The sequence below is a fragment of the Lissotriton helveticus genome, chromosome 10 (genome assembly GCF_964261635.1).
Source record: "Lissotriton helveticus chromosome 10, aLisHel1.1, whole genome shotgun sequence".
NCBI lineage: Eukaryota > Metazoa > Chordata > Amphibia > Caudata > Salamandridae > Lissotriton > Lissotriton helveticus.
Genome location: NC_136071.1, coordinates 197,496,610 through 197,524,145, shown reverse-complemented (window position 1 = coordinate 197,524,145; position 27,536 = coordinate 197,496,610). Strand labels below are relative to the sequence as shown.

The 27,536-nt window shown below is 46.7% G+C and overlaps 1 protein-coding gene across 3 annotated transcripts in view; it reads right to left on the bottom strand.

Moving 5' to 3' along the window:
• The window catches only part of KNOP1 (lysine rich nucleolar protein 1), a 386,483-nt gene that overhangs the window by 10,845 nt on the left and 348,102 nt on the right, over window positions 1–27,536 (bottom strand). For all 3 annotated transcript variants that reach the window (XM_078665100.1, XM_078665101.1, XM_078665099.1), the window contains exon 3: window positions 13,757–13,825. In XM_078665100.1, the coding sequence (XP_078521226.1) occupies window positions 13,757–13,825 (69 nt within the window). The remainder of the gene's footprint in view (window positions 1–13,756; window positions 13,826–27,536) is intronic.

The window sequence follows — 27,536 nt, the reverse complement described above, 5'->3', positions numbered from 1 at the left end:
GAAGTCAGCACATCTTACATGTACTGGAAAACTTCACCAGGAGTTCACTAGAGACGGGAGTGTTCCCCACACACAGAATTTATTACGTCATTCCTTTATCCCAGCAAGATGGGTATCTCTAGAGATTCCCTCTGACCAATGGTCAGTTGTGTAATTTAAACATCTTGCATGAAATCACTGGCCTGAACAGGGTCAAGAGAGAGGGATTATGAATATAAGTGTAGGAAAGAACCCCTTTTGTATGGTCACCCCCCACTTTGTGCTTCACATGCTGATGGATATGACTCTGATAGGGCACTGGAGTCTGCTGCCCAGACCCCAGTCTCTTTCCCAAAACTGTTACGTTCAACTTGGTAATACCAAATTGGTAAAGACTTTACCCCTTATAAGTACCTAGTATATGGTACCAAGGGTGCCCAGGGCATAAGTCGTAAAGGGGTCCCTGGGGCTGCAGCATGATTTTGTGCCACCCTGGGTGACCCAAGCAAACTACTGACAGTAGGCCAATGTAGACTGCAGGAGCATTGTAAACTGCTCAAACTCGACTGTGCCCTCACCATGTGTTGTACAGTCAAATGCACTGCCTATAATAAATGTCAGACTCCTCTATGGTAGGCTTCCTTAGCCCAGAAGGCAGGGTGCATTATATTAAAGGTGTGGACTTATAAGTGCAAGCCTACATGTCCCTATAATGGCGTTCCCCATTGGAAACTACTATAAGTGTTAGCGGTCAATAGAATAACATGGGCTGCCAACCAGGCTCTCTCAAGATTAGCATCTCCATTATGCACTACTAAAATATGTCATGTTTGGTATCAAACAACGTGGCTTCTCACCCCTGACATGAATCTCGTCCCTTGGGTACATCAAACAATTAGCATTATTGTTGCAAACTTTGAATGCAATTATTATTGATTGTAGTGGACCACTACAGAATGTGATTGAGGTTCCTGAAATTCAAAACCTGAAGTATGATTTTTTTTTTTTTTATGTTTTAAAAGACCTTTATTATACAAAGTGCATGTTACACAGCTTCCAGCTTACAACCCCTCGGGGCCAGCTGCGTAAATCAATAACTATATGAAACATTGTCAGATGGGGGCGTGGCTAGGAGCGTGATGGCGACAGTCGCTCTAGGGTAGAGCTCCGGGCCGAGCTCCCCTTCCCCGGGCTAATTCTCCGTCATTTCTCTGAAAAGCCGCCCGAAATTGCAGGCGGAGCATTGTCCAGCTGCCGCCATCCCGCTGGCCACTTTTTGTTCGGAGGATCCGAACCGATCAGCACCGGCCTTTCCTGAAGGACTCCGGCGTGGCTCCCTGCAGGTTGATCGGCAAGGACATAAACGAGAGGCCGTGGTCTGACGTGCCACGCAGGCCCACACACGCGGCCTACTCGCTACTAGATCCGGCCTCTGGGATTGCCACACACGAGGCCGGGAGACTCATCGGCTGACCTGAGACGGCGTCGGCGGTGTCACAGAGAGGTGGCTGGAAGACAAACACCGACATTGCTGCCTGGGGGCTGACCCGGCTGTGGGCGCACGACGTGGAGGTAGGAGGCGCGGTCAGGGGAACCGCCACTTAGACACTACCTGCTGTGACCGGCGTCGGCGGGGTGCCCCCAGACCGCCGCCGGGGATGTGCGGAAGTGACCGCGGTGCTGAAGGTGCAAGGGGCGCCCCGCCTGGAGTCGCCAGGCAGCCGGATGTGCACAGCGAATGCCCACAGTGCCCGCAGCGGGGACCGTCACCTCAGGGGCCCCGCGAAATACCTGTAACAGGCGCGACTGCCTACATTGCGAAGGCGCCGGAGACCCGAGGGAGCATCATTGCAGGGGAGAGGAGCGTATCGCTGCCGAAGACACCGCCTGGGGCAGGTCAACGCGAGACCCCCCCCTCCAGGGCCTATTGTGACTGATATTAGGAGAGAATCACAAGTATGAGCGCCCACTGAGGGACTGCGACTTCTGAAACTTTACGGGGCGCTGGCAGGTGGCATTGGCCTTAGCGTGGCTCGAAGCACCAGGAGACAAGCAATAACGCCGGGACGCCATTCCCGAAACTGTTGAGAGCCCGATTCCTCCCCACCCCGCGGCGTTCTGTGGAGAAGATACCGGGGGTCGGGCCCGGGATCTCGCCAACACTGGGCAGTTTGCTGCCATGCGACCTGTTGCCTGCCATATGCACGTGCAATCTCAGAGCTGTTAATTGGCGCCTACTGCTCGATACTTCTGCAACTGCCTGCTTTGAGGAACGCCGCTGATGACGCGTGTGACACTGACCAGCCAGCCGCGTTGGAGCCACCGTGAGCCACACAGTACCGCCACGCCTAGGCATCACCAAGACCACGAACCGAGAGCCGCCTCATCCTCCTGTAAACCGGGCTGGACAGATAGCCAGGTAGCCCTGCACATGTCCGGAGGGGTAAGGACACGCACTGGAACTGGAGGTGCCCCGCCGAAAGGGAAGACAGACAAATCGCAAAAAAAATGGCTGCCGATCAGCTAACCGCGAGACTGGATAGCGTGCTCGCCGCCATGGAGCGCCTAGAACAGTCGCTCCAATTGACCAGAACCTCCCTGGAATCCAAGATAGATAGCGTCGCCATAGATCTCACCCACCTGAGAGACGACCATAAGAAACTGGCTGATCAGACCAAGACTCTAGAGGGAACTGTGACGGACCTTGAACCCAGAGTCACCCAAACGGACAAACAAGTACAGGACCTCCTGAACAGAGTAGAGTTCCTGGAAGACCGCGCTGAGGACGCGGACGGGCGGGCGAGACGCAACAAGACGCAACAACATCAGGCTCGTGGGGGTCCCGGAAAAATGGGAGGGCAATAATCCTGCCCAACGTGTAGAAGACTGGATAAGGGACATGCTACCTGAAGACACACTCTCGCCCTACTTCGTGGTGGAACAGGCGCACCGCGTGCCCACGAGACCGCATACCACGGGCTCTAACCCAAGACCACTGCTCTTCAAGATACTGAACTACCGAGACAGGGACACAGTCCTGAGAGCCCCTAGACGACTTTGGGAGATTCGTATAGATAATGCCACCGTGATGTTCTTCCCAGACTACACTATACAGGTACAACGTCAAAGGCACTCTTTCTTGGAGGTAAAACTGAGACTCCGCACAGCAGGCCTCAAATATTCCCTCCTCTTTCCTGCGAAGCTGAGAGTGGTGGCACGGGACAAGACCTACTTCTTTAATAATCCAGAAGAAGTAAGCGAATGGCTCGACAGTGGTACAGACACGACACCCAGACGGGCACAGAGCTCTGAGGCGAGGGCACGCGGGCCGAGACGTCGTCGCAGGAACAGGGACCAACAGGCCCGCCGTCCGGAGGAAGCGACACGCCACTCCCCGCCAGCAGCTCAAATAATACAGGAACAGCAAGATGCACTCCGGAGAGTCTCCCAGATGAGCAATTCACCAACATCGGAAGTCATGCAGGACGCCAGCCCGCGGATAGTCCCGAGCGGTGATGACGCTGTGTACGGTATACCAGACTCCCAGCTATCCGTGGACCTGCCGGATATCACACCGCAGACAGCTGACCTGATTCACTGAATCCTCACAAGAAATCCTAACAAATCCTGCCATGGCGGCGGGGACGGAGTTGGGGGCCGGATGGACACTGGGACGTTGCGGGTGCTGGACGTCGCCTGGGGTGTCTCCTCCTGCCCCAAAGCTGGACGGAGGGAATTTGACGCAGTGAGTATTCCCCCAGTCACATAGACGCTGAGAAGGTAAGGTGCTGGTGGGGCCGCGCTGCGGTCCTTCCCCCTCTTTCCCCCCTGCACCACCGCGCAGGGAACTTACTATGCCAGAGACTTGGGAAGCGCGATCTGCTTTGCTTTCCCCTTGCATGACTAGCTGGACTGAGGCCTCGAAGCAAGAGGCAGTACCATATCCCCGCGCAATGACTTTGGCTGCATGGCACACACCTCATATGGCCCGGGGAGGACCAGCGATTTCCTTCCTTGCTTGAATAAGTAGGCCGCCGAGACTGTGACTAGCACACGTTACCCCCTAGACTCGAGTATTGTTTCTTTACCTCATAGGTGTGTTTGGACGGCGACATGTTGCGAAGCCGACCTTTTGGTATTTGTTACTGTTTTGCATTGTTTGAACTTTATAACTTTTATCCCGCCCCCGGAGATTTGCCTAGACTATTCCTACATGTGCCAACGCCTGTGTCTGCTCTGAGTGGGGGGAGGAGGCCAGGGGACCTATGGGGGTTCTCGCCAGGGGGGCGGAAGGTGGGGAGAGGGGGTATTTCTTTCCGAAGCGATGAATATGGCTGAGATCAAGATATGTACGTGGAATGTCAGGGGCATGCACACACCGTCGAGACGCTACCAAATCTATTCTTATCTGAAACGTCACAAATTTCACGTAGCACTGTTACAAGAAACACACTTAAATAGAGCAGAGGTACACACACTGCGCCGCAGATGGCGCGGACAGCTTTACGCCACGGAGTATTCCTCCTTTGCTCGCGGGACACTCATGTGGATCCGACCGGGCACCCCGTGGGCGGTCATAGACACGCAGATAGACACAGAGGGTAGATACGTGATAGCTCGGGGCAGACTTGATGGGCACCCTGTAGTACTTGCCTCATTGTACTCCCCAAACACTGACCAGGGCAAATTCTTTCATAGCCTCTCAACGACACTGGCGTCCTGGCATGGCATCCCGTGGATTCTTGGGGGGGGACTACAATTGTGTCCTGGATGTGAATCTGGACAGATCTTCTGCGCCCCCGGCCAATGCCCAGACGCACACTACCACGAAAGCCCTCCTCAACTGGGCCATGCAATGGGACCTCCAAGATGCATGGAGAGCACGCAACCCAACAACACAAACACATTCCTACTGGTCAGGTGCACATGCCCTACATGTGCGCTTAGACCGATACATGATCACCACTGATCTTCTCCCGTTGGTTAAGGACACACAATATATGGGCCGCACACACTCAGATCATAACCCCCACACACTGGCGATTGCATGGGAACATCCCCGCCCGCCTATCCCCACCTGGCGCCTCCAACCAGACCTCTTACTAGACGTGACCTTCCGCGACTCCCTGCTCACACAGACGGCTCAATACTTTGAGCTCAATGCCGGCACGGCATCCTCCCCTCAGACCGAATGGGACGCGTTCAAGGTGGTGACCCGGGGACTCTGTTTAGGCACGCCGGGGCGAATGCGGCGGCAGCTAGAAGACGACCTGACGCGACTAGAGACTGAACTGCTGGGCCTTGAACGGGATGTGGAGGAGGATGCGGGTGATCGCCTGACAGAGGCCACAGCACAACATGGTCGCGTCTTGGAACGCATACGCAATATTAACTTCGCAGCACACTCTGCCCGCACGCATCGGCAGGGTGATAGGCCTGGCAAGCTATTGATTTGGCTGATTGCACGAGAGGATCGCTCGACCCCCATTTCAGCCATACAGGCGGAGGGAGGTGGATTGCTTTACACACAGCGCCAAATACATGAGGCGTTCACTGGTCACTACTCGGGGTTATATCGCTCCCGGCTGCGTGTCCCACCGCCTGACATTGCCGAGTATCTCTCACCCCTACAGTTGCCTGCCCTCACGGCTGCGCAGCGGGATGACCTCGGAGCACCACTAGACCCCGAGGAACTCCGCGACACCATTTTCAATCTCTCGAATGGCAAGTCTCCGGGACCGGATGGCTTGCCAGCCGAATTCTACAAGGCCGCCTAGGACATTCTTATTCCCCACCTACTAAAAATGTACACTGCGGCCGCGGACGACTTCTCTCTGCCCCCGACGCTTAATGAGGCTACCCTCATATCTCTGCTCAAACCTGGCAGAGATGGCGAACGACTGGGGTCCTACTGCCCCCTAGCACTCCTCAATACGGACTATAAAATCCTCGCCTCTACGCTTGCCCGAAGACTGGCCCCCGTAGTACCCACCCTAGTACATCACGACCAGAACGGGTACGTACCAACACGCCACACGTCCCATAACATTCGCCGCCTATTACGAATACAGGAGTACGCCACACGACAATGGCCACGCGCCGGGTGTCTAGTGCTGGACCTGGAGAAAGCATTTGACTCAGTGGAATGGCCGTACCTACGGGCAGTCATGGACAAATTTGAATTGGGGGACGACTACGAGACTATGGTTGGCCTCTTGTACCGCAGACCCACTGTCCGCGTCCGCACTGGTACACTGCTTTCTGACCCTATTCGTGTGCAGAGGGGCACTAGACAGGGTTGCCCCCTGTCACCCTTGCTGTTCTCCTTAGCTGTGGAACCCCTGGCCGCGATACTCTGGTCCCGAGGAGCGGAGTGGGGTATACCGATGGCGGATGGCCTTCATACGGTGTTCTTATATGCAGACGATCTCCTCCTCTATATCAAAGATCTGAGTGATGTTCCGGCGTCCCTTGCTGATATTTTCTGCACTTTTGAGGAAATGTCGGGTTTGAAAGTCAATTGGGCCAAATCAGGGGCCTATTCCTTTGACCCGGATACACCCGAGAGTGAGATACGCATTGGCGGTGAGAGACTACAGTGGTATCCCACGACATTCCGATACCTAGGTATCCACGTCTACCGTAACCCTGCAGATATTTTGGAGGGGAACCTGATGCGGGCGATCGCATCCATCCGATCGCAAGTTGGATTCTGGAAAACTCTACCGCTGAACGTTCCCGGCCAAGTAGCCCTGACGAAAATGATAGTTCTGCCAAGGCTGTTGTACTACTTTGCCAATATTCCATCCTATATCCCCAACCGGGTGTTCCGAGACCTTGAAGTCCTGCTACGCGACCTGATCTGGAATAAAGGTCGACCACGCATTGCACTGACAAAACTATGTATGCCCACCGAAGCGGGTGGACTGGCTGTTCCCAACATGGAGCTGTATTACCTGGCGGCGCAAATGCAGTGGGTGTTGGGGTGGCTAGGTGGTAGGAACATGGGAGACACCGCCACGGACGCCGATGTCTGGTCCCCACTGCAAATCCAAGTATTGTTTCACCCGCTGACTCGGACTCCCCGCCCCTCGCAGCTGTATCTTGCGGTAGCGCGCAGATGTTTCCTGCGCTGCCTGCGCCTCACCCGTACGACGATGCCGTATGCCCCGATACTCCCCCTACTGGGCACCCCGACTGCGACGGGGGCGCTGACGGCTGTGAGACTTGTTATGTTATGTTATTTATTCATTTTTTATAGCGCACGGCTACTCAAAAAGAGTGTCCCGGCGCTTTTATTGGAAAAGGCAAACAAGCTGCAACACAATAACATAACACCAAATGAAAGACTAAAAGAGCAGTGAGCCAGGAATTCAAGAGAGAGCGGCTACTGAGTAAAAAGCCACGTTTTAAGGCCTTTCCTAAAAGCCAGCAAGCTAGTAGCTCCCCGCAGGGCCAGCGGCAAAGAGTTCCATAGCTGAGATGCCAGCAATCCAAAAGAGCGCCCGCCAAGGCGCGCTTTCTTCACCCGAGGGACAACAGCAAGGTGCAGGGATTCCGACCTCAGAGACCTGGTCGGATGATAGAAGACCAGTCTCTTTTGGAGGTACTTAGCTCCCCCCTTGTGAAGAGCTTTATAGACCAAGGTCAGAGCCTTAAAGGCGATCCTCTTGCGGATGGGCAACCAATGTAACGTTACCAGCAGGCCCGAGGCACTGGAGCGCCTACTAAGGCCGAAGATTGCCCTGGCCGCGGCGTTCTGCACCACTTGAAGGCGCTGCAGCAAGTACTCTGGAAGGCCCAGGTAGAGAATGTTGGAATAATCCAACCTGGACCCAATCAGAGCCTGAACTGTCAGCGTCCTATGTTCCACGGATAACAGAGGAAGGAACCTCCGCAGCATCCTGAGGATGCCAAAGCACATACCCGACACCCCCAGGATCTGAGATTTCAGGGTTAACCTGTTATCCAACTTCACCCCTAGATTCTTTGCAACCTGAGAGGAGCAGGATGGAGGGAACATATCCCGTGGCCACCAAGTCTGCCAGTCAGGTTCGGTGTCACACCCAAAGAAAAGTACTTCGGACTTGTCGGAATTGCACTTAAGGCTGTTTAGATGGAACCAATGAAAAACAGCCCCAAGGCAATCCCGAATACTCTCCCCATCAAAGTCGCCTCCTCTCGTACAAGAGAAGAGGAGCTGGGTGTCATCCGCATAAGATACGATCTGGGCACCATGCGACTCCACCAGTGCCGCCAACGGGGTCATAATGATGTTAAAGAGGGTCGGGCTCAAAATAGAGCCCTGAGGGACCCCGACTCCCAGAGGCGGCATCACGGCGGAATCAGGCGGGGCCCAGATCGTTTGCCGGCGGCCGGCAAGAAAGGAAGAAAACCAGTCGAACACCGTCCCCCGTATGCCTATCTCGCGAAGTCTCGCGAGAAGACCATCATGGGGAACGGTGTCGAAAGCCGCCGACAGGTCTAACATCACCAGCATGACTTTGCCCCCAGAGTCCAGAACCCCTTTAATGGTTTCCGAAACCTCCAGGAGCGCAGTCTCCGTGCTAAGATGGGGACGAAAGCCCGATTGGGTGGCGTGCAAGACCTCATTAGATTCAAGGAAATTGGAAAGCACGCCTTGAACGTGCTTTTCCAGAATCTTCATGAGGGCCGGCAGCAGGGAGATGGGCCTATAACAGCTGGACCACTGCAGGAGTGGAAACGCTGGGGGACCTGTACTCCGATGGCGCTCTCCTCCCCTTCGCCAGCCTTGTGGAGGACACTGCTCTCCCAGCTGGACAGTTCCTACTACACGCGTCCCTCGTCCGCACGCTGACTGCCGCCTGGGGTGACATATCTGACGAGCTGCCCATGCATCATTTTATACAATACCTTCACGTTATGAGCAATAGCACACACATAATACACTGGCTAGCACAAGCTCTCCTCCTTCACACCCATCTCGCCACCGTACAACTGAGGGAGAAATGGGCGACAGACCGGGGGAAGGATTGGACAGACAAGGAGTGGGCGATGGTCCTGGTTGGTCCGGTTAACGTCCCTCGTAACCCTCGCTTTAAAATTATACAACTCTACATACTACACCGTGCATACCTCACCCCGGAAAAAATAAACAGATATTTCTCGGTCACGGACACCGCCTGCAGCCGCTGCTCCTTGGTGGGAGCGGACCTCCTCCATATGCTCTGGCTCTGCCCTGCCCTTCAGCACTACTGGGATGGGGTGACTGAGCTGCTTACGCATTGCACCAAGGAACACGTGCCGAGGACTTGGGAGGCCTGCATACTGGGACTGTACAAACGCACAAAGCTGAACAAAGTCCAGGCCCGATACTGGGATCTCGGGCTGATCACGGCCAAGAGACTGCTCACCAAGCGGTGGAATGCCGACACACCTCCGCACATACGACACTGGAGCCTATCCCTCACAAACTCGGCGCGAGCAGAGAGCACAGTCCTGCGGCGAGAAGAGACGGCAGGCCTTAGGAAATTCCCAATTGCACAACAATGGGATGACATCCTCCAATCCTTTCAACGGAAATGAGTGGAACAAGGGATCACGTGAAGAGATCTGCGCCATACCCCCGTACCCCTCCCTGCAGTGGACATTATGAGAAATATCCACTCCCAGCAGCCTTCCTTACTCCTCTACTTTTCTTTCTCCCCCCCACCCGGCGCCCACGCACCATTACACGTGACATACTGATTGCTGCCTGCACGACTCCCACGTCCCGAAAAACACATGCTGCATACCTGGTTGTTTAGCAATGTCGTATACACTGCCCCCTGCACGCTTGCGCCCCCACACATCCAGCTCTTATCGGGAGTCCTACCGGGGGCAGCCTCACGAACCATATCTTACTACCGTACTTGACATGCCCTTGTAGTGGTGACCCCATCCCTTGTATGCTTGGCATGCATGCGAGCTGCATACTGTAATCTCCTACCCGCCTACTCGACCGCTACTGACACAATGGCACCACACGTCTTTTCGTGATCACATGGCTACATCTACCCGTACTCCCCCTCCCTTTAATGTATACCTCACATGTTCTCGTTTTGAAGTTTATTGGCGCACTGGTCCCGCTTCCCCTAATGACCAGGCTCTTTGTAGTTAGTTACTGTGCACACTTCCACATGGGGCCTTTGAGAGTAACAGCCATAGCCGAGGTGATCCTCACTGAACACCAATATAAACTTCGGCCACTCCTATTAGGATTGATAAACTGTATGGATACTCGCTCACCGACACACTTATGACGTTGCTTAGCCTCATCCTCTGCTACCGCTGCTCCGCGCACTCCTGGAAGGCAGACCTAGCTGACACATCTCCTCATGACACATATGAGTAGGAGCAGGCCGTTATCCATCTGACGGAGTTGATGAATGCTATCATAGTTCTGTAACTACGGATTTACATAGGAAACAAGAAAACCCTACAGGCCTATACTTCCGTATTACTAAATGTTTTGATGTTGTGCAGTGCTGAAATGGAACAATCTACGCCGCCGAACCTCAAGGGTGTCGGCCTAGAGGCTGTGTTCAACTACTAATGCATACAAGGTTACAATCATACGCGGCTGGCCCTGGCGGGTTGTAAGCTGAATGCTGTGTACCATGCACTTTGAATAATAAAGGTCTTAAAAAAAAAAAAATGAAACATTGTCAGATGAACACTGCCGTATGGCAGACAGCCCCGAGGTTCGGCGGCGTAAAGTGTTTCGTTACTGCACTCACAGTCATCAAACCATTTAGCGTTATATATGTACAGGTCTGTAAGTTTTTATTCGTTTATAAAGCAATGGTGGTGTTTGCCAATGTCGCCAGGTGGATTCCAGCCCGCTCCCACTAATAAGTGTTATGGGTAAGTGCGTCGGTGAGGTTCGCCTTCTAAGTAGGCGCGGGGCGCTGAAGTAATAGGGTGGGTCCGTGCGAAATCGCATGTTTGTCAATGAACGAGTGTCTATGTAGCTTATTGTTCCTAGCAAGAGAGGCTCATGTTGGTGGTGACGTTTAGTTGGAATCGCCTTGGCCATGACTGTTATCCTCAGTAGCCCTAGGTATGTGGTAACCTGAAGTATGATTAACCAGGCAGGGGACCCTGTAGCAGAGGAGACCCTGTGGACCTGTGAATCTGTTCATCAGAGAAGAATTTTGGAGCCCATTCAGGGGACCACCCTTGGGAGTCAGGTAACAAGGAAACTGTCAGAACTTGAGCCCACTATCATTTTCGACAGGCATATGAATTGGCATCTTTTCCGCAAAATCAGAAGTGCTTCAAGCATCCTTGGATCTATTCCATCTGTCAATTGGGGGAGTTGACTTCCAACTTCCGGTCAGACACAAATGTTTTCATGACAGACATCCTGTGTGATACCTTGGACAGGTCAATAAGCAGAAGACCAACATGAATTACAAAAGCGTCTACCTTGACATTGAGGGCTGTACATGTCATATTGCTGATAGAGCCTTCTAACCACATATTCCTCCCTCATCTTATGAATACTTCTCCAGGCATCGGACTGGATCCAGAAACTTTCCTGCAGTACCTCTGTGCCGCAAGGTTAGACAAAGTCTAACAGAAAAAGTATTACTGAAGGTAAGTAACTTGTTCATTGTGCTCTTCAAGATGGTACCATTTCTTAGGGTCACCTCACACCAGCTGAGGAGGTTTATGCAGAGACTGGGCCACTTCCCGGGTTGGTGAAGATGGGGTTGCAAATTGATCCATTGTAGATGGGGACTTGCACAGGCGATCTGTTCCTGCTATTCGTAAGTATTTCATGCAATATCAGGTTGTTGGCTAACAGCAGTTAACAGATGGGCCACGATAAGGGTAAAGCTGTCATTCGCAGTTAACCTCCATTGAATTAGAAGGTAATACCATCTAGTGAGCATCAATTTCCCATACCAAACTAAAGCCATGTCTAAAGCTGCGAATTGCCACAAATGGGAGGGAGTATCTGATAAGCCATGTCTCACACTCACAACTACTGCTGTTGGCAGTATACAGGAGTCATTACTACACCGCAGAAGAGGGAAAGTCCAAGGCTTAGACAAGCAGAATATAAAAGAGGAAGATGCAAACAGACAGCCATTGAATGGGCAATAGCTCCATGACCAGGAAATGCCACAATGCGGCCACAGAAACCCTTGCCTGCTGCCACCAATCACACTAAGAATCCACTTTGGGGTGGTTTCTAAGTGTGGGCTCCCCACACCAGCACCCTAACACGAAGCACCACTGCACAACTGTTCTCCGCTGTCTCACAAGTCACAGCTGGGTCATGATCCTCTTATACAGCCTTCGTCTCAGAGTCAGTTAGTTACTGTGGTGGTGCAGCCACCCGGTGACTAGCAGTTCATGACATCCTCTCACATTGGCCAGCTTGCTAAAAGCACAAAACAAGATCACTGTTCCTGATTCTGGAAGCTCGGCCCCAGAAGAAGAACATACAACTGCATACCATAGGAGCTAGGGCAGGGAAGACAGGATTCGGGCAAGAGCACTACCGGTGAGTAGCAGCCACTATTTGGACATTCAGTGCCGAATTATCAAGATGACACATTCAGGAGGCCCAATCAACGGTGATCTATTTTCTAGGTGGAATGCCAAATAATCCACACAGGGTGTATAGTATAGTATAGTATGCCTGCAGCACCACATCTTGTGCAGGAATACTATACACATTTTACTGCGTCTACATACCACTGCTCTGTGCCGCTGGGGACAGCTGTACCCTGCAGTATCAAAAACCCTCAAACACTGACAAGTGGGTTGGATCATTCACCTCCTGACTATTCTGGCACACCCCTTGCCCGAGTGAACAAAAATTCATCACCATGCTCCTCGTGAGTAGAGGGCCCCAATAATCCTCAGTAGACACCCACCAAGAGACTGCCTCTGCACAGTCACTGGGCACGGTTGCAGGGCTCCAATCAGAGATGGGTCATTAGTTGCAATAAAAGCAAACTGAGCATGGATGACTAGGGATGGAGTCCAAACAGCCAAGAGGAGACTCTGTCCAAGGGAAGAGGGTTTTTGAGATTCCTGGCTGCCTCTCCAGGGGCTGTTTTGCTCCTTCAGTGCTCTGAGAGCTCAAAGACAGCAATACTTCTCCAGCCACTGTGGGACGTTCAGAGGCAAAAGGGGGGACGGGACGGTGGACGTTCACTTCACAGTGAGGCAAGGGGCTGAAAGATACACATGGGTGGAAAGTGAATCCACAATCATCCCCACTCTCCTTCCTGCAAGCCTTTCCACCACTTCTGAACAAGAAGCCTGGAGGTTGCCATGGTACTGGAGCTGGAGAGAGACCATGCTGGCAAATTCAGAATGCATTTTGAGGCTAACGGAGAGGCCACTACATTTTGAGGTGGAAGGGTATAGGCCCTTATAAGGAGCTCCACAACAACTGTATGGTGACTCTGGCCTTCAAGGAGAGGGGGAACGGGACAGTGTTGGTATCATGCAGCTTTTGACACTTCACTGTCACTTAAGGAACGAGGAAGAGGCACTAGGGTCAGAGTAAGCCCTATAGCTTTATATATATATACTAGGCCTTAAATGAAGCAAAGCAGTCCAGGTCCCAGTGGTTATGCTATTTACCACAGCACATACCAGCAAACAAACCAGACTACCCTCCATAGTACGCTGAACATATTATCAACAGGGTTAATAATTGTTTTTGATGTCCATACTTAAAATAATTGCAAATAGTGTAGAACGTGGATTTGAAAATATCCAATCATACCTTGTCGATCTTCACCTCATCTTTGTTCCCCTTCTTCACTGAAACAATTTCCACATCTGGATCATCCTCCTGCAGCACAAAAAGAAAATCAGAATGAAATTGCGTTGGTTGCTAAATTTAAAGCATCTTTCCAAACTGGATATTACTATGCAGTCCAATAATGCTATGTTGGTGCGGTTTCCAATTACTACACAAGGAAAGATATGTGTATACTTTCAGTAACTCCAAAGCATTCATTTTTACCCTGTGGGCCTAGTATTTAACCGCTCTGTTCTATTTGCCTTTGGGGGTCACAAAAAAATGCTGCTTTTATAAAAACAATGTTATATATATATCTATCTATCTATCTCGGGGAGAGGAGTTGGCCTAACGGCTAGGGCGCTCGACCTCGGAATCTGGGTTCGAGTCTCGGTAACGACGCCAAAACCTCCTGTGATTCTGGGCAAATCACTTAATCTCCCTGTGCCTAAAAAAATGAAAGTGTGTCCTCGTGTAACGTACCTGGAAAAATATGTAGGGCGCTCTGATACCTGATTCGGGTCTAGTTCGCGCTATATAAAACTCTGCAAAAACATATATATATATATATATATATATATATATATATATATATATATTGTCGCTACAAAATCCAACACGCAGTCCTGCGAAATTAGAAGCAGCACTCCCAGGGGGGTACAAAGCCAAAACTTCTTTATTTGGCAACCAGCACACACAAGACGCGTTTCGGCGATGAACTGCCTTTTTAACTAGTGTGTGTGTATGTAATCATGTCAGCAAAAATTGGTGGCACAACGTAAGCCCATCTGAGGGCAAAATTATATGTGGTTAAAATTTATGCCCATTCAGGGCTAGAGTAAATGGTTTGTAGATTGCCAAATATGTATTTGACGCTCTCATATCCATAACAACAGGAAAAGCGAGTGATATATATCTTTGTCGTTTTTCACTGTAAAAAGTACTCCTAAGATGGTGCTCATTGTAGCACACGAGTAGTCCTTTGTTGTTGTTCATGCCATCATTATGACGATTACATTGTATCTGTTTTAAAAGCAATGGCGGCGCGTTCCAAGTTGCAATTGACGAAGGCTCATCGCCGAAACGCGTCTTGTGTGTGCTGGTTGCCAAATAAAGAAGTTTTGGCTTTGTACCCCCCTGTGAGTGCTGCTTCTAATTTCGCAGGACTGCGTGTTGGATTTTGTAGCGACAATATATTGGATGGGCACACCCCCACCTAAAGGAGCACCCGCTCGTGAGTGCAGCAGGCTGGTGTATCGTTGGGAGCAAATATATATATATATATATATATATATATATATATATATATATATATATATATATATATATATATATATATATATATATATATATATATATATATATATATATATATATATATATATATATATATATATATATATATATATATATATATATATATATATATATATATATATATATATATATATATATATATATATATATATATATATATATATAACATTTGTTTAATCAGGTTATCACGCCAGGCAGCAGTGTCAATATAACAGCACCTGACACTGAGACCCAACAAGACACAGACATTAAGCATTATATAGGGCATTAGAAAAGCAGAAACGCTTTGAAGTTACAAAATGGTGGGAACATTACTCACTCTCGAAATATGCAGATGTCAATCGTGTACCAAGGCCTAATTTAAGAATACATATTTTGCGTGTCATTACTCTTGCTGCTACTTGGATTTGTACTATTTGCACTATTTGTAAATACTTTATTTTTCTATCTATGGCGAAAAAACTTTTTGGGATGTTTACACTTTAGATTGTACATAGATGAATTAATTTATCATGTACATAATAATTTTAGTGTGTATATTGATCAAGTTTTGTAATTTTTTACATGTTTCTATCGTGTATTTTTGTGAACTGAGATACATAATTGATTGTAAATATGTATATTGCTTTATCTTGAATCAAGGTAGCTCACATGGGCTTCATCCTTTCTTTTTCCGCTGTTGATATTTGCAGCAAAGTTTTGTATTTGTGTGGAATATTTTTTCCATTTCTATGACACGAGGTAATGCATTGTCACTTTAAATGGCCGGGCTTGATGCACGCAGTTTGTCATGTGATCAAGCCTCCCTGGAGGCGAAACGCGTCATGGCGGCAGCGCTGGCTTTTATGAAATAAAGACACCGTTCACCAGCACCTTTTGGGTCGGCTCTTTGTTGCTGAGTATCTGAACTGTTTGAACTGTTTGCTGTTTGCGGTTCTATGCGACAAGATTCTTCATATACGGTACCTACGCCTTCCAGGTACGAGCAAGACCCCTTCTCACAAGGGCAACGCGGCAGGAAGCTGTTTCCGGGTTTTTCCTGGGAGTGTTACTGTCTCCGGCGAGGAGAACGCCGCAACGCCCCTGCCTTACCTTTGATGTGTTCCGTTGGGATAGCAGCCGGATTTCCTTTATCTCCATTGCCACGGAGACCGGATCCGAGTTTGAACCCTGGAGAACACCTCGGAAACGGCAGAGAGAAGTGTGCGCGGCAACTGGTAGGACATTCATCTCCAATTATCAGTGTGCCGTTTGTGTGTTTCCGACAGTAGCCACAACCATAGCGCTTTGAATCATGGCCGCCGACAGACTGCGAAATCGGGCTCAGGCAGCTGATTCCATGTTTCTGGATTCCCCGGCCGGGGGGTCCAGCATTGCTACATCTAGTACGCAGGAAATTGGAACTAATACTACACGTGATTTATTTAAAAAATTGGAACGTGCAATGAGGGCAGAGCAGTCCAAGTGGTGGGAGCACCGGTCTCTCACCCGTTATTTGGAGGTTGGTCGAGTGCCTAGGGGGCTTAGAAGCACCACTGCCCCCAGTTATGAAAACCCGGATCCGGCTATGTTAGCGGAGTGGGCGGAAGCCAACCTCAACTGCTCGAGTGTCTACTTGCGCATATTAGTCAAATATGCGGAGAGTGACCGTCTTAAATTGCAGATTGAAATTGATGCCTTAGAAGATGAAATTTCGAAAATAGAAGCCACCGACACAGTTAATAAAATGAGAACAGACATGATGACCCGGTTGGCCAAGGAAGAAGAGATAATAAAGAAAAGAAAAGCTTTCAAATTCGAGAGGGATAGAATTGACTATCTTAATGGACAAGTTTTTACTTTCGCAAAGAGGTATGATGCTGTCAAATCGAAAGCACGTTTAAATATAGCGGCAGGACAACAAAATGTAGCTACTTTGCAACCTGCTACCTCTTTTTCCAGTTTGAGCTCAGCTGTAGAAAGTGATCCGGAACCGGATTCAAATCGTGCAACAGCTTTGGGGTTTACCAAGCTCACCCTGGCACAGGAGGTCGACTGTTTGTGCCAGGATCGACGCGAAACCCTAAGGTCCCACAAGCCTCGTGCACAACAACAACAAAAAAACAGCAGGCAAACATCAAACGCTGGCAGCGTCGGAAATTCCGTGCCCGGAAGCTCAAACGACAACGACCCGGGCAGAGTGGGACGCTGGAACCGCAACAAGCGGAAGACGCGCAAGCAGAAACAAAATCAGTAGTCAACCTCTCGAATATCAAACTCACTTCAGCTGAGACTGCGGTTCTTAATTTGGGACTTTCATATTGCCCTCCGTGCAATATGAGTTATGCTGATACTCGGATGGATATATACAGGTTCACAAGAAAACTTAAACTCAAAAAATTCTTTGAATTACATCCGAAAAAGATTATTGAACCCGTTAATCCATCAAGTCCCACTTTTTCCAGTAGCCAAAGTCAGGCCACCTTTGATACACTCTGGGACTTACAAAATCAGCCTTCTATGGAAAATCCAAGGGATGTTCCTCTGGAACAAGTTGACCAGCGGGTTACCCCCTTCAAACCAAAATCCACCTTTCTACCCATTATGGCCCATGACAATCTGGATACTTTTCAAGAGAGTGTGGTCCGCGATATCAAACACCTTTACACTGCCACCAACAAAAAGCAGTTTCACATCTCTAAGCAAAACCAATGCTATAAACAACTGGTTGTGAAACTGCAAAAAAACCACAATGTTATCGTCAAACAGGCCGATAAAGGCGGTAATGTGGTTTTGTGGCCCAGGGATATGTACATACAAGAGGCGGACTCTCAATTGAATGATATATCCTGTTATCGGAAAAGTAATTTACAGATTGTCAAGAATGCGTGGACCACACAACATCAAAAACTACAGGTGTGGAGGAGTGCGGGTTTGCTCACACATGAGGAATTCAAATACCTTAAGAAGGATTATCCTGTTATTCCTTCTTGGTATTTACTCCCCAAGATTCATAAGGACAACCATGTACCACCCGGCCGTCCGATTATTTCGGCCATTGACAGTTCTCTAGAAAATGTGTCCAAATATATCGACTTTTTTTTACAAAGCCATGTCAAAAATCTCCCTTCCTATGTTAAGGATTCTTTTGATTTTCTTGCCAAGATTGAAAACTTCATGTGGGAGGACAACATGGTTCTTGTGACTTTGGATGTTTCATCTCTTTATACCTCAATCAGACATGAGGATGGACTCAAAGCCTTGGCCTACTATTTGAACAAAGATTTACCCCTCCCTATGGCACACAATAAAATGCTGGTGGACATGACCAGAATATGCCTGGAACAAAACTTTTTCATTTTCAATGGCGTAATCTATCATCAGGTCAGAGGTGTGGCGATGGGGGCCTGTTTCTCACCTAGCTACGCGTGTCTCCACGTTGGGCTATGGGAGGAACAGGTCCTAGTCGGGCAGCACCATGATTTATTTACTGACAACATTATGTTATATTTGCGTTACATTGACGATGTTTTCTTGATTTGGAGGGGTGATGTTAATGAGGCCAAAAAGTTTGTTGATTTGATTAACCTGAATACCATCAATCTTAATTTCACAGTGAACTTTAGCACTGAATCTATCTGTTTCTTAGACGTTGAGGTTGTGGTAGATGGCACTAGTCTAAATACCAGACTTTACAGGAAGCCGAGTGCAGGAAACACCATCCTGCACTCCCATAGCCAACATCCAGCACATCTAATTCGCAGTATCCCCTTTGGGGAAATGCTGCGAATTAAGAGAATCTGCAGTACTAATGCCGAATGCGCGGCTGCGCAAGAAGCTTGCAGATTACGCTTCCTGACTAGGGGCTATTCCACTGAAATTTTGGCTAATGCAATCGCACGTTCTAATTCCTTGAGCAGGCAGGAGGCATTGATACCAAGAACTAAGATTGCTCGTTTGACTAATGATGTGACCAAGGATGCTCAAAGGTGTTCCCCCAGGGCTATTCTAACGTTTAATAGACAACATGGGGCTCTTCGAAAAATTATCAACAGAAATTGGAATTTGGTTCTCAGTGACCCTGTGATTGGGCACTTGGTGGAGTTTAAGCCAATCCTGACTTTCAGAAGATCCCCTTCAATGTCTAAAGCCCTGGTAAGCAACACTCTAGAACCCAAGGTTTCCGCTACCTGGTCAGCGCTGAAGAAGGGCTTTAAGTTCTGCCCCCAGTGCAAGGCCTGCCATTTTGGCAGCAATAGGACACACTTCAAAAGTCCTTTTTTTGAGCATCCTACTGCCATTTCCAAGTGGCTTACATGTAAAACGGAATACGCCGTTTATGTGTTGGAGTGCCCTTGTGGGCTACAGTATGTGGGCAGCACTAAGCTGCCCGCCCACAAAAGAATACTCCAACACATACGTGCAATTTCGGGTCACGACCAAAACTATCCGGTTGCCAGGCATTTTCAGGACAAGCATTCAGGGGTCCCAGATTCACTTACATTTTTCTTAATTGATTGTGTTGAGGCGTCAAGGAGAGGTGGGGACCGTGAGGCAAATCTCCGTCTCCTTGAGACCAGATACATTCTGGAATTAAATACTAAGAATCCTAATGGCCTCAATGACAGGGAAGACCTTTACACTTGTCTTTAGTCCCCATTTTTTGTTTATTCATGCCTGTCCGGATATTTGAGCAAGTTCTGATCATACTCTTTGAGCATTTACTGAGTATGTTTTAAATTGTTCCCTGCCAATTCGTTCCTATCTGCTACTAGATGTATATACGATGAAATTTTCTCTTTTTAAACTCAGTATACAACTGTTGGATTTTAATCTTGGAATCACTAATGATTATTTCTTTGCACTTTTGCACTTTATATATGCACTTTAATGCCTATGACTATTATAGTGACTTGCCCACTGGGGCCTAATTTAAGAATACATATTTTGCGTGTCATTACTCTTGCTGCTACTTGGATTTGTACTATTTGCACTATTTGTAAATACTTTATTTTTCTATCTATGGCGAAAAAACTTTTTGGGATGTTTACACTTTAGATTGTACATAGATGAATTAATTTATCATGTACATAATAATTTTAGTGTGTATATTGATCAAGTTTTGCAATTTTTTACATGTTTCTATCGTGTATTTTTGTGAACTGAGATACATAATTGATTTTAAATATGTATATTGCTTTATCTTGAATCAAGGTAGCTCACATGGGCTTCATCCTTTCTTTTTCCGCTGTTGATATTTGCAGCAAAGTTTTGTATTTGTGTGGAATATTTTTTCCATTTCTATGACACGAGGTAATGCATTGTCACTTTAAATGGCCGGGCTTGATGCACGCAGTTTGTCATGTGATCAAGCCTCCCTGGAGGCGAAACGCGTCATGGCGGCAGCGCTGGCTTTTATGAAATAAAGACACCGTTCACCAGCACCTTTTGGGTCGGCTCTTTGTTGCTGAGTATCTGAACTGTTTGAACTGTTTGCTGTTTGCGGTTCTATGCGACAAGATTCTTCATATATATATATATATATATATATATATATATATATATATACGGAACATTTGTTTAATCAGGTTATCACGCCAGGCAGCAGTGTCAATATAACAGCACCTGACACTGAGACCCAACAAGACACAGACATTAAAGCATTATATAAGGCATTAGAAAAGCAGAAACGCCTTGAAGTTACAAAATGGTGGGAACATTACTCACTCTCGAAATATGCAGATGTCAATCGTGTACCAAGGGGTTTAAGAATAATGCTCGCTCCGAGCTTCGAGAATCCAAACCCCTTGATGTTAAAGGAATGGGGCCAAAATAACCTGGCGGCCAGCATGAACTCAGTACGTATCCTGATCAAATACGCTGCCATTGACAGAGATGCAATATTGATTACTATTGACAAAATTCAAGAGCAAATTAATTCTATAGAAGAAACTGAAGCCGCCAAAAAATTAAAAGAAGAAATGCATGATAGGCTCAAGAAACATGCAGACAAAATTAAAGCAAGGAAAGTCAGCAAATTTGCAAGAGATGCAGCGGATTACGCAAATGGCCAGATATTTACCTTCGTGCGCAAATACAATGTCACTAAACGTCAGCAGTTTAGAAGCAAGGGAAATGCAGTACCAAATTCAACTTCCACATCTAAATCATTTGAGGCACAAGACAATGCGACTGTGAGTTCTAACTCCGATACAGCTTCAACCTCAAGTGGTTCGATTGACTCAAACAAAGATTTGACTGCAACTGGCCTTCCCATGCCTATTCTTGACATTGATGAGGAGCTTAGTTTTTTAGTAGCCTAAAGACTGCGCACACTGAGACCGCGTCAAAAAAACACAGTAACACCTGCAGAAATAAAAAAAGACGCGAAAGGAGAAGGAAACACAAACAAAGGAGGCAAGAGCAAGAAGACGAACCAATCATGGAAAAAGAAAAAGTAGAGATGGGGAGATCCATCGTAAATCTATCAGATGTAGTTCTTACAAAAGCAGAACAGCAACTTCTGGAGTTTTGTTTGAACTTTTGCCCTGAACAAAATTTCAGATATGCCTCCACTAGAGTCGATGTGTACCGATATATTCGCAAATTAAAGCTGAAAAAATTCTTTGCGCTGCAGAAACTAAAATCTACTAATGGTACTGATATCAACAATAGTACAAATGACACTGACAATGAACCCCAGATATCAGCATGTGATGTACCAGTTTTCCTTGACATGTGTGACCTCAATCTTGCAACAAATTCTCAAAGGATGAGTGGGGATGTTGATACTAGCACACAAAAAAGATTAGAAAAAATCAATATGATTAAAAAAGGTGCAGGTATCACGCCATGCAAAGGAAAATCGGATGTTGTGCCTATCATGACCAAAGACGCGGTGGATGTTTTCCAAGATTGCATTATCGCAGATATCAAAGAACTGTACAAAAAAATCAACAATCAAAAGAAAAAGAAATATAATGTGCAAAAAGCCAAATACTTTGAACTAATGAAAAAATTAAAAGATAACCCCAATATAATAGTAAAAACCGCTGATAAAGGGGGCAACATTGTTATTTGGCCAAAATCAGACTATTCTACAGAGGCACAAAGGCAGCTACAAGACCCTGCTTGCTATATCAAATCAACCAACAAAGACTATTTGAAGGCAAATGAAAGCTTGCACAAACTACTTTTGAAATATCGCAGGGAAGGTCTTATTTCAGTGGATGAATACAAATTTATGTATAATGAACATCCAGTCTTGCCAGTCCTCTACCTTATCCCAAAAATTCACAAAGGGATATCACCCGTTCCCGGCAGACCCATTATCTCCGCCATCAACAGCTGTGGAGAAAATGTGGGTCAATACATTGATTTCTTTCTACAAAATTGGGTTAACAACCTTCCCAGCTTTGTCCGGGACACCAGTGACTTTTTGGCTAAAATAGAGGACTTAGAATGGCATGAAGACATGCTGCTAATCACTCTTGATGTTGAACAATTGTACACGAGCATTGCTCATTCTTGTGGTCTTAATGCAGTCACCTATTTTCTTGGTCAACGGCCTGCTGAATTTTATGAACATAATAAGGTGATCTTAGGCTTGATTGAATGGTGTTTGGGTAATAACTACTTTTCATTTGGTAAGGAGATTTGGAGACAGTTGAGAGGTGTGGCTATGGGGGCCTGCTTCTCCCCCAGCTATGCGTGTTTACACGTTGGCTGGTGGGAGGAGCGGGTCCTCAATGTCACACATCAAGCATGGGTACGGGAGAAAATTGTAAAATATCTCCGTTATATTGACGATATCTTTATTGTTTGGCAAGGGGATGAAAATGAAGCACGCACATTTATTGATGAGATCAATCATAACCCCCTCAATTTGAAATTTACTTCCAACATAAGTGCCAAACAAGCAGAATTCCTAGATGTCAAAATCTACGTAGATGGTAACAAGCGGATACAAACTACCCTACATAGAAAAGCCACAGCAGGCAATACCACGCTTCATGCCTCCAGTCTTCATCCCAGGCATACCATCCATAGCATACCTTATGGAGAAATCCTAAGGCTAAAAAGAATATGTAGTTCCACTAAGGATTTTGACAAATGTGTCATTGAATTAAAACATCGAATGAAGGCCCGTGGATACTCGGAACGGATGTTTAATCAAGCCTTAACTAAAGCACAAAATCGCTCTAGAGCCAGTCTATTTTCAGATAACACAAGTAAGAATGTTATGGTCTCTGATGATACCATTGTAAATAGTGTAGACTGTCCTGGGTTCATAACTGACTACAGCAGTCAGGAAACCAAAATCAGACAAATAATCAATCGGAACTGGTCCACTGTCCTTACAGATACTGTTTTGGGATGCATGTTGCCAAACAAACCTTTGGTTACTTTCAGGCGAGCACAGAGTATGGGTGCAGTTCTGGACCAAGGCAGTCCAGAACTACAACAAAAACCTAATTGGTTATTACCAGCAGGGTTCCGTAAATGCACTACTTGCAGAGCATGCAAGTTTGGGACTAATAAAACCCATTATAGAACCCCATTTTCCACCTTTGAAATTCCAATTCAAGGCAGCCATACTTGCAAGACGGAATATGCGGTGTATGTCCTGACGTGCACTTGCGGCCTTCATTATATAGGCAGCACAAAACAGCAAGTGCACGTCAGGATTCTCCAGCATATTCGCGCCATTCTACATTCTGATCAGGCATACCCAGTGGCTCGCCACTTTGAGAGCATACACAATAAAGATATCAATTGTCTCTCATATTATGTGGTGGCATCTGTCCCTAAACTCAGAAGAGGAGGGAACCGTGAGCTCAAACTGAGGCGATTGGAATCTAGTTTGATTCTTGAGTACGATAGCAAGTGGCCAAATGGGCTAAATAACACTGAGGATTTGCGCCACTTTCTTTAATGTTTCGCTTCTGTAATTAAGCCCAATTGTTTGAGACAGTTCGTCCAGTATCTCATCTGCTCCCTAGATATGTCAGGTTCCCTGTGATCTAGGGAGATGATCATTGTTTCAGCATCAGTTCTACATACTATTGGGTTCCTGTACAACAGCAGGTGTGGTTAGTCAAGTTCCTTGTTAGCCACTCCAATAACAATTCCAACTGCTCCGCTTCCTTATGTATATAGTAATTAACTAATTTATAGATGTAATTTTATCAGTCTAGGTGTGTGATGTTTTAGCACTTTTTTTACACAGGATGTTTTTATTATATATAAAGAAATCAGTTTTTTGTATATGATTAAATATTTAAACCTGTATTAATGTTTTAATGTATGCTTTTACGCAACACATATAAGGTTAATATTGTCCTTCAATGTCGCAATAAGCATTTATGCATTACAAACACAGGTTACTATCACTATGCACCTCTAGCACTTTTTTTTCCCCTTCCCTCTTACCGCATTTTTGCACATAATAAATTTACTCCATGTATTACAGATTATGATTCAATGATCATTGAAAATTGCACTTTAAATTGTACCCGTTTCCCCATTTTTGCACAGGTCGCTATTTTGTACATTGCATATCGTTTCTAAAAAATAAGGGATTTATTCCGAAATATTTTGAGAAACGTCACGAAATAGATGGTTTCTAATTGTTAATATTTTTAATTATTGCCATCATGTTAAGTCATCTTTTATTGTAAAGAAACTTATTTAGTGTATTTGCATATGTCTTTAGTGATATTATAGAGTATTTTCTCTATTACCATGATCATGTGACCTGTTTGAAAATTGGCGGGGAGGCGGGCTCCACTGCATTATAAAAACAAATGAATACCGTTGAGTCATTGCATGTGATCAAGGGCTCGTGGAGCTCGAAACGCGTCTTGCCCTTTTGCCAACAACCTTTCCTGCAATAAAGACCAACCTGTGATTTGTAAGCTGTGGTCCGTCTCCTGTTTGCTTCGCCGGTCCTGGGTTGCGCTGGGACTGGAAGTGGCGTTTCATGGAGTCTGCGCACATATATATATATATATATATATATATATATATATATATATATATATATATATATAGTGCAGCTCTGAATTTGTTGACTTTACTGACTGTTGGGTCAACACAAAAGGAAGCACACAACTGCTGTCACATACACACAGGTAGATGCAGGCATGTGGATGTCGGTGAAATATACTGGTCGTTCTAAGTTTTTCACACAGATGAATAAATGTAGATGGCTCTGGGTTTATACAACAGTGGATGGGTGGGTAGATGGATGCGTGTGGGTGTATGAGGATGTTATGTTAGGTTATGTTAATTGGATTTTTTAACGCAGCGGTTACCCTGGGGTGTCCTGGCGCTGTGTACTGCCTGTGCATCAGCGGAGTGAAGGCCAATGAGTAAACAGCCATGTCTTCAGTCCCTTTCTAAAAGAGAGGCGATCTGTAGCATTCCTCCAATGGAATGGCAGGTCATTCCAAGCCTTGGATGTATATGTAATAAAACTCCTGCCTCCCCAACTGGTTTTTTAAAAAGTGGGTATTTGGACTTTTTTTGCTCCAGTGGACCGAAGAGTTCTACCGGGAACATATCACTTGATCTTTTTCCTCAAATGGTCAGGGCCTGTTCCATTAAGGGCCTTGAAGGCTGTGCATAGGGCCCTAAAGTGACCCTTTATTTCACAGGAAGCCAATGTATCCTAGTTAATTCTTTTTTCACCAAGACAAATTTGGGAATACCTGACAACAGCCTGGCTGCTGCATTTTGAGCGATCTGAAGCCTATTGATGTGCTGTTTTTGGGCATTCAGATAGATACTATTGCAGTAATCCAGTCGAGACATTACAAGTAGCATGACCACTGCCCTGAGATTTCCTTCTGAGAGATAGGGTTTTATTTTCCTTAGGATTCGTAATATCAGGAAACATGCGGATACCACGGAACTTATATGATCACTAAATGTCAGTCTGTTATCTAATGTTACCTCCAAATTCTCTGCTTTCAGAGTCAGGGGAGGACAGTTGCTCAAATCTGCTGGCCACCAGTCAGGCGTCCATAAATGAGAATTATTTCCGAATACAATAATCTCAGTTTTGCTGGAGTTTAATTTTAAACAGTTTGTTGCCATCCATCCTGCTATATCCTTCATACAATCATCCAAGCGTACTTCCGTTTCTTTTTCCTCTCCATCATTGAAGGATAACACTATTTGGGTGTCATCAGCATACAAGGTAAATTGAAAGTCGAAAGATCTTATCAAGCCCGCCAAAGATATCATATAAATATTAAAGAGGGTCGGGCTCAGTGAGGACTCCTGGGGGACCCCACAAGGAACGCAGAACGGACGGGATTTGTTATTGTCCAAGTCAACAGTTTGTGTTCTATTGGATAAAAAGGATTGCAGGAGTTTCCAAGCAACCCCTTCTACCCCTACCTTCGATAGTCGGTCCATCAAAACCATATGATGGACCGTGTCGAAGGCTGCTGATAGGTCTAACAAAATCAGTATAGCTTTCCCTCCACCATCCAAAGCCTCCCTTCCCTCTTCTAGAGATTTAATTAGGGCCAGTTCCGTGCTATGTTCTGCTCTGAAACTGTATTGAGTTGGATCAAGTGGATTATTGGTTTGGAGAGAAGTGCTAAGCTGGGTGTTCATAGCCTTTTCTATGATTTTTGCAGGCAGTGGAAGCAGCAAAATTGGCCTGTAGCTGCTCGGGTCTGTGGGGTCCAAAGTAGGTTTTTTCAGTAGAGGATGGACTCAAAACGTAGTGCATTGATGGGTAACTAGATAACTGCTTGGATGTGGCTGGATAGATAAAAGCCTGGGTGCAAGTGAAAGAGCTAGATGAATGCAGGATTGTGAGCAAAGGTCATTTAGGACTGTATTCCTCCATTTACAGTTAGTGAGATACAGGTCTGGCTGACCTCATTCAAATCAGTTTCTCTAGATGACCCCGGCCAGTGTCGGTCTTAAAAGTGATGGCCCTTATTGTTCCTTCTACCTTAATAGCCCTGCTGAACACATTTTCTCCTCATGGGTAGTCCTGCCCACAATCTGTCTGAACACGAAAGTGTCATACTATAAGCTAATCTCCCTGTAGCAAGCATTTAAGAAGATTGGGGAATATATTTGGTCTCTTGGCTCACAAAGCATCATGAAACTCTTCACATATTAGACTCTGTTAAGATGGGATTCCAGCCTGGAATGGGAACTGAAACTATCCTGGTAACAATGCTGAAATATCTCAGAATGTTTCTGGATGCTGGTCACTCTACCACTCTCATTGTGTTGGTGCCCTTGATACAGTTAACCAAGTCTTCCCAATCCACAGTTTAGATGAGATTGGTTTGCAGGGTTCCGCCCTGACCGTTTTATATCTTTCATGTGGGGACGTAGTTATTCCCTGGCCCTTGTCCCCATTCAGTGCCTGTTTATGCAGAGCCCGACCAATTTTCAGACTAAAAAAATAATTTTGGTTAGTCACTACATTGAT